The following is an 8,831-nucleotide window of genomic DNA, read 5'->3' on the forward strand; positions in this document are numbered from 1 at the left end:
AAAGAGATGGCATGGGACCTAGGGTATGTGCAAAGGAGAGAGTCCTAGTTAGCTGGGACTCTCCCTTTCTAATTTGATTCTAATCCAAATCAAATTTGGTTTGGACTCAATAAGAAAAAAAAACCTAATCTAATTAAAAATATAATTATCTCAATTAATTTCTAATCCAATTAGAAATTAACTGAACTCAAATCTTGATCAAATCAGGAATAAATTTTTTTTACAATTAGGCTTGATCTAATCAAATCCAATTCAAGTCAAACTGAATCCAATTCAATTAAACTTGATCTGAACTTCTTCACTCAATCAAATTGAGTTAATTAGCAATCTAATTACTAATAAATCCTCCATTAACAGTAGAGTCCCAGTCCAATAGACTCTCCTCCAGAGTCTCAATTCAGTGGGACTGTTTACTAGAGTCCCAATCCAGTGAAACTCTTCAGCCATCCGATCAGATCGAATCTTCTAATGTGTATGATTTCATAGTTCGAATCTAAGTCGATAGCATAGGAATAAATTTCTATACTAATCGATATAACCATCTAGCAATAAGATCCGACATCTGGATAGGTCGAAAGATTGCAAAGCAACATTCTAGAACCTACTGGCGTATGGTTACCGTATAATTCATCATTTTGATCCTAATACTCAAGGTGACCTAGGATTTAACTGTCAACCCTAAAATAGTCGACCACATTGTATTTCAATCTTTCAAATTCATCACATGGATTATCCTGATCAATATTTTACTAAATTAAAATACACTGATGCATTAACTCTTATTTATTTAGAGGGATCAATCCCATCTTGACTCACGCACCGACTTGATAAGTACTTGATTGCATCCAAAAAATTTTTGTTATTAAATTAAAAATTTAGATAGTCTGACATCAAAATACAATGAGTTGCTTGTAAGTCACCGTGATGATCTCAGATCGGAGGGACACTTATATTCATATCCTTCGTGAGCTACTCTTGACAGCAGAGTACTCTACAGTTGGTCACATTCGGTGCGAATATATTCTTATATTCAATCTACATGCCATATCAGTATCTCTACACTCCTTGGTTAAGAGGACAACCAATCCATATGGCACACAACAACCTATACTTGATATTGCTATCGTCTTATTAATAGCATATCATTTGATCGCGAATATGTTTTAAGGACTAAATAATAAATCTTTTTTTATCAATTAAATATAGTCTTAAGGACTTCATCATAACACAGGAGTTCAAAAAAGATGGACAAACTATGACGAAAAAATCAAATAATTTTTATTAATAAAAATTTATATATATTATATAAATATGAGCACAATCGTCAATAGACTGACGATTGGTTTTGGGACATAATTTTCAATAGATTTTAAGTAACTCCTCTAAAAAAAATGACACCAAGCGATTTTGGTTGCTCCATTTATTTAACATGTTCTCTATTTCTGTCATTCTAATTTATTAGTTCACGCTTGAAACTCATGATGCATTTGATTTATAAGAAAGAAAACGGAGAAAATGTGATTAATAAAAAAAAAAGAGAAAGATCTTATGTTAGATTGGAATTATTTTGAGTAAGATTAGAATTTTTAAATGAAAGATATAAAGGTAGTATTTCATTAGAATAAGATTTTAACATTTTATGGGAACAAAAAATCCTTATAAGACATGGAAAGTCCGATTCTGATTATAAATTGGTGTAATTTTTTTTCAAATATATCCTTGAGCTATGAAATAGAATAAGATAAAATCTTTGTCTTTATTAGGAGCATAATATATATTTTACATAATTTTTTTAAAATTATAGATGTTAAATTAAATATAAATTATTTTAAAATACATCACTTTATTTACTAAAGAAAATGTGCCATTTTATAGTAATCAATCAAATATAAAAATAATAATTTTTTATGCATCATATATTTAGATATTAAATTTTAAGAAAAAAATAATTCAGTGAAAAAATTCGCTCGGGAGCCAAAGTAATCTACACGGTTTATTATTTCCCGCGTTAAGCTGCTTGACTCATCCCTCACGTTTTCCATCAAATCCCAGGACGCCACGTATCTTTCTTAACCAAAAAGCCAAAAAATAAAGTCAGTCTAGCAGTTAAATTAAATATAAATCATTTTAAAATACATCACTTTATTTACTAAAGAAAATGTGCCATTTTATAGTAATCAATCAAATATAAAAATAATAATTTTTTATGCATCATATATTTAGATATTAAATTTTTAGAAAAAAATAATTCAGTGAAAAAATTCGCTCGGGAGCCAAAGTAATCTACACGGTTTATTATTTCCCGCGTTAAGCCGCTTGACTCATCCCTCATGTTTTCCATCAAATCCCAGGACGCCACGTATCTTTCTTAACCAAAAAGCCAAAAATAAAGTCAGTCTAGCCGTTAAAATTGGTTGCCATCGCAAACACAATCCGGCCCCACAACAGGAACCGGTCGGTGGAGTTTAGTTGCACGAATGGTGCCCTTAACGAAAAAGACACATGGGGCGGTCTAGAACGTCAACGCGCAAGTCCCCTTGAACCCATAAAAATCCATCATCACGTCTTCGACTGAAACAAACGGTCGCGATTAATTCCTAAACCGCAGAGCGTTGACTTCCGCATCGTTGTAATAACGAGAAGCACGCCGTCAATCTAGGGACGGCGGAGATCCCGCATCTAGATCCCTTATTGGGGCGTAATCAGAAACATTCATTCAAATCCGTTCAGTGGTGGCCACGTGTATCTTCTCATGTAAAATGGATACGTATCGCCCAAGGAGGCCCCCAAGGAGGCTAAGGTGTAACCTTGTGGTACTAGTAATGGAAAACTGGATCACGGATCCGAGATCTTTGTTATGGCTGGTTTGGTAGCGCGATAGGGAACAGCGCGTCTGGAAGCGCTGCAAATGCGCCGAACGGTCGTCCCGAAATTTCGCCAAGAAGGTCCCATGTTCCATTTTCTACACATATTTGTTATTTATTCCAGTTAATCCGGGGCTTCACGTCCGTCCCCCATTTCAAAATGACAAGTGCATGCTTGATGCCAGGGGACCGAACCAAATCCTATTTCGACTTTGTATGGATGGTTTAGATTTGGGCTGAGATCTCAATTGAAATCAGCATCGAGCACTTCGGGGCATGATGTCTGTGAGATATAAATCGGTAATGTCAGCTGATATGGTATTCATGCCGGCAAGTGATTTTCATTTTTTTTTATAAATCGATTATATTAATTCATACAGTTGATGATCTTCAATTTACTATATTAATTGAGATATCGGTATTGCAATCCAAAAATATTGGTCAAGATATCATAAAAAATAATAATAATAATTCTTCCTAAATTTCTCTATTTATTTGACGATCAAAATAAACCAGTATCTTGATTTATGTTGGGCTTGATTCCTTGTTGCAACAATTGATATCTCAAGATTTGAGAACCTTTGCTTTGGTCAAGTTGGTAATGCAACTAAAATACCAAAAATCATGATCCATCTACATAAGCTTGATATGTTGGGTAGATAATGCAATTTAGATTTTTTTTTTTTTGTATTATGAAAAGAATCAAAAAGTTTTCAACCTACATCTTTTTGTTCTTTTTTTCCCAGATGATTTTAATATCTTAGTGCTTGTATCAATTCCACAAATTTGATTTTACAATGTTAAGTCCTTTTCTATCATTGATCTGTTTATTAAAATTTATCTCTGAAAAAAAAAAAGAAAAAAAAAGAAATCAACATACTGATGCATCGATTAATACAATATTCTACTATTTAAAAACTCATTTTTTTGTCACCCTTAAGGACTGTTATTTCAATGCTCTTAAAAAAAAGATCATTTCACACAAATATACCACATGATAGAAGACATGGCAAATGGTGACCAATAACAATTCAAAGCACTATGGATCATAGCAAATGTATCTAACCTACAATGTTGGCACTAGACTTTCCATGTTAGGGTCCATGACCCTGTTGGCTGGGTCCAAAAATGGTTTCCTTTTTAAAAGTACCTACAGACTTTGCCCTGTCTGTTAGTAAAGAAACATAACAGAAGGAAAGGAACAGCCGGGTACAAATGCAGCAACAAAAAGGTGGTCTCCACAATCTTAATAATTATATTATTATACTAAAAAGTGGGAATCCATCGCCGGAAAAACTGTGAAGACGCCGACCCAACTTACTTCCTCTCTCTCAGTCGAAGAAGCGGCGCCGAGCCCTCCTCTCTGATCTTCTTAGCTTTTATTCCTCTTTCTCCACCCAGGCAAGCTCCCTTCCTCTCCTCTGATCCCTCGTCTCTCCTTCTTTTTTTTTTTTTGCAATTTTCTGTGGTTTTTTCTGCATATCTTGGAGCTGAAGTAGTCGGATTTGACACTGTTTTGTGATTCCGCTTTTTTCTCGGTTTTTTCTTGATTCGATCGTTGGAAATTTTGTTCTGATGCGTATATCTGTGGATATTAGGTTTTTTTTTGGCTTTTATGTGGTAATTCGTTGTTTCACGATTTTGAGCTGTTAGAGTCTTGGAATTTATGCGATCTCGTTCTGGGTGTTTGATGGAGCTCTTGGATGATTCATTTGAACCATTATATTAACATTTGTGATAAAGTTTGATTTAAAGTTTGTATTTTTCTTGCTTTCCCGCTCGGATCCTTCAGCTGCTGGGCGATGGGCTCATTAAATTTTTTGATCTCAGATCGAGGGTTTCTATTCAAGTTCCAATCTTTATATCCTTTTTGACCATAAGAAGTCAATTGGATTTGGTGAGAGGAGGAGAATAGCTGATTGCAGAGAGCTCTGAGCTCTTTGTCATGGCTGTTGGCCAAGGCAACAGCATTGACCCACCCTACAACTCCTATAAGGTCCCCAGCCTCGTTGATCCAATTCTTGAAGCCCCTCATATCTCCTACCTCGAAGACAGATACGTTTTAGGGGAGCAATTGGGCTGGGGCCAGTTTGGGGTAATCCGAGCATGCTCTGATGTGCTCACGGGGCAGACCCTCGCCTGCAAATCCATTGCCAAAGACCGCCTCCTCTCCTCGGATGACCTCCGCAGTGTCAAACTTGAGATTGAGGTCATGGCCCGGCTCTCTGGCCACCCTAATGTTGTGGCCCTGAAGGCTGTGTATGAGGAGGAAGACTGTGTAAACCTTGTCATGGAGCTGTGCGCTGGTGGGGAGCTCTTCCACCGCCTCGAGAAGCATGGCCGCTTCTCAGAGCATGAGGCAGCCATCCTTTTCCGGCATCTCATGGAGGTGGTGATGTATTGCCATGACAATGGCATAGTCCACAGGGACCTCAAGCCAGAGAACATTCTGCTGGCCACCAAGTCATCGACTTCGCCAATCAAGCTGGCGGATTTTGGGCTTGCGGCCTATATCAAACCAGGTACTTTTTGAATTCTCAGAATTACGCTTGACTCGGTTCGCTATATCTTGTTGTTTGTTTTGAATTGGTGTTAAATTAATTAAACAGGGCAAAGCTTATATGGCACTGTTGGAAGTCCCTTTTACATAGCTCCAGAAGTACTGGCAGGGGGATACAATGAAGCAGCCGATGTGTGGAGTGCAGGGGTTATTCTTTACATTCTTCTCAGTGGAATGCCACCATTTTGGGGAAAGACCAAGTCAAGAATTTTTGAGTCCGTTAGATCCGCCGAGCTACGGTTCCCATCTGATCCATGGGATCATGTATCTCAATCTGCGAAGGATTTGATTGCTGCAATGCTATGTAGAGACCCAGCTCAAAGGCTTACCGCCAAGCAGGTTCTAGGTAAGCTGCAACTTTTTAATTTGATTGCGTTAACTGAAACTAAGAGTGTGAATAGGATTGTAAATAAATTGAGCTCAAGCAAGCCAGGCCTAGCTCACGCTCAGCTCATTGTAATCAAGCCAAACACAAACTGCTTACATACAGCTCGTTGAAGAAATCCAGCAAAAGCCTGAGGTGCCTCAAGGCTTTTATATGTACTTTATGCTAATTTCAACTGTTATCTCAATATTATAGTTAAATTATATTATTTTTATTCATTAGTAATATATTGTTGAAATAATTCTAATGCAGTAGGTCTTTGTATGAGTAATGATGGTTAAAATAATTTATTTGTAGTCATGCGTAAGTGAGCTGAACTCAAGTGAGCAAACCCTATCTCTAGCTTGTCTTGTTCACTAAACAAGCTCACTGAATCTGAGCCAAATTCTAAATTGAACACAAGCTGCTTGTGGGCAGCTCTGTTTGTATCCCTAGGTGTGACCTGCAGATTTCTAATGCACTGACTATAAATTGTCCTATGATCAAAGTGATCTGTCTATTCAATTTTTGCATTATATATCTACTACATATAAATGTATTTATTTACTTATTTACGTATATGTTGCTGCTTAATTGGTGGTAAGCTTTGGATAGCTACTATTTGAATTTATGGCAAATTAAAACTATTCAGCTTTACATGATCAACATTAATCCTATTTCCCTGCCAATGACAGTAACCCAAGAGGGCAATTTTGGTCACAAGTGTATGAGAAAAATCATTTTCTAGTTTTACTCTTTTTCGTGTTTTTGTGGGTGTTATTTTCATATCTGGAACTTCTTGGGGTGTATTGAAAGGCTGCATCAAACCTGAGGTTGCTTGTGTAACTTAGCAGATCATTCCAATCATTTGGTTCAGCTGATGGCATTTGCAAGCTTTTAAGTTGTTTTCCTCTCTTTTGCAGATCATGTCTGGATTAAAGACCATTCACAGGAACCAAATGTCTCCTGTGGTAACTGCAATGAAACTAATTCAGGACTAGGAGACATGCGAGATTGTTCTTTCTGTACCCCACCTGCCCCTACAACTCGTGATATCAGTTTTAGTACCCATTCCCCTATCCCCTGCCAAGCCCAGGAAGATCATTCTTCCCCTGCATTCTCATGCAAATCATCATTCTCTCCGTCTGTTGGTTTCTCCTTCCGCAGCAGCTTTGAGTCAAGCAGTCTTGAATTCTCAACACCAATTCCATCGATGCCTAGTTTTTCTTTCTTCAGTCCTCTGAATGAGCAAGAAAACCTTTTGGGTTTCACGAGTGACAGATCAAATGTCAACACAATGCAGAGTGGTAAAGCTGTCTCACTATTGCTTCTAACTTCAAATTTTGTGCTTCTGTAAACTAAAGTCTGATCTGCTTCACTGTGTGCTGCAGACTCCAGCTTTGCAAAGCTCTTCATGTCTCCTGATACTACTGCTTGCTTTAGCCATGATGTTAGAGAATCTGAACCCAAGGCGGCCAAGGTTAGAAAGGGCATTACAACTTGGTCTAGAACCACTGGTATCCACAACAGACGGAATCACTCAATTGGACTTGGGGAGCATGAGCAGCTCGATCTCATGGTTTCGGAATCAGTCATTCGCTGGGCCTCATGCACACAACTCTCAACCACACCATCTCTTAGATCTTCCCTTGTTTGTTGAGATCTTGTGTGCGTCTTGTCCATGTATGACTTGGGGACTTGACTAACTCAGGAGTGTAACTTGATCATGTGAATGAACTGTGTAACGCATTGGCTAATTCTTGATTATGTTATTCAGTGTTGAGGGAAGGAAACTCCAAATGTCGTGGTGTCTCTTCTTTACTTGTGGGAACTTGCATGTCGATAGACACCTGGCTGGTGTTTTGCTGTGTGAGAAAGAGCTTGTACCTTATAAATCTTGATATTTGGAGATCAAACTGGGGTTCAATTTGATCAATTGTTTACTAAATGATATGATGCACTGGGTGGTAGTCTTCTGATCCTTGGAGTTTGCTGCTTCTTTTCTGAAACAATGGCTTAGGTGGCCTCAAGTATTTACATCTCCCTTAGAGTGCATTTTCTTGAGTCTCAAATGAAGGTTTGCTTTTTGTTGCGCCATCAAATAGATATAATCATCTGCATGCTGGTCGTCCACAACATGGAGAGGTGTTGAGAACTGTTGCTTGGGCTTTGAAAAGCAAATTTTGTTGGTCCGGTAGATTCTACTGGGTAGTTGGCGAAAGGATGGAGGCACCAATTACTTCTACCGGTAAGACCTGGTAAACTTTTGCGTGCATCTTCGGAGTGCAGCAGGGTCATTGGTCACGGAGTCTTGGAAGCAGGAATGATTCAATGCATGTCTTTCTAGGAAATTATACTGCATGGCAGCTTATTCAAAAGTAGGTGAACAAACACTTGCCGTGTCTTCTTATGCGAAAAAAGACTAGACTCACTCAGAGAAAGTTTGAAGGATAGGAAAGGTTGACCGATGTCAAAATCTGGATTTGCTTGGAATGTAATTCCTAAAATCTGAGCCAACTTTTTGTTACCAAAAAAAAAAAAAAATCTGAGCCAACTTTTATTCGGGAACATTTTTTTTTTTTTTTGGTACAAGGCAACATCAACAGCTTTTAATAAAAAGAAGAAGCTTGCTGGTTAACTCCTATGTTGTCGAGCATTATGAAACTTTAACATCTTTTTGCCAACTAAATTAAACAAAGTACTTTAGCATTGAAAAATAATAACAAATGATATTGCATAGTATTTTTAATTATCCAATTATTTGTACTATCAAAAATATTTTATTATAAAATATTCTTAATTTATAAATTATTTATTTTAATATTTGATATAAATAATATAATAAATAATTTTGTTTATTATAAAAAATAATAATATTTTTCAGTATTAATAATATTATAGCATTACTATTTTATTGTTATATTATACCATATTCTTCTTATATTGTACTATCAAAAATCATTAATTTAAAGTATTAGGAATCTATAATTTATTTTAAATTGATTTAAATAAAAATCATTGGTGGGACCTGAAACCGGATATC

At 36.8% G+C, this 8,831-nt stretch overlaps 1 protein-coding gene across 2 annotated transcripts; it reads left to right on the forward strand.

Annotated features, from left to right (window-relative positions):
* Window positions 1-4,054: 4,054 nt before the first annotated feature.
* Window positions 4,055-7,748, forward strand: LOC105059338 (calcium-dependent protein kinase 26). 2 transcript variants are annotated; one of them, XM_010942602.3, is made up of 5 exons: window positions 4,055-4,265; window positions 4,657-5,386; window positions 5,474-5,770; window positions 6,712-7,095; window positions 7,180-7,748. In XM_010942602.3, exons 2-5 carry the CDS (start codon window positions 4,810-4,812, stop codon window positions 7,446-7,448), a joined length of 1,527 nt encoding a protein of 508 aa, XP_010940904.1. In that variant the 5' UTR covers window positions 4,055-4,265; window positions 4,657-4,809; the 3' UTR covers window positions 7,449-7,748. The 2 variants fall into 2 exon arrangements, with proteins under 2 accessions (XP_010940904.1, XP_019710973.1); XM_019855414.3 differs by having other exon boundaries at window positions 4,695-5,386.
* Window positions 7,749-8,831: the final 1,083 nt, after the last annotated feature.

Source organism: Elaeis guineensis, chromosome 16, assembly GCF_000442705.2.
Source record: "Elaeis guineensis isolate ETL-2024a chromosome 16, EG11, whole genome shotgun sequence".
NCBI lineage: Eukaryota > Viridiplantae > Streptophyta > Magnoliopsida > Arecales > Arecaceae > Elaeis > Elaeis guineensis.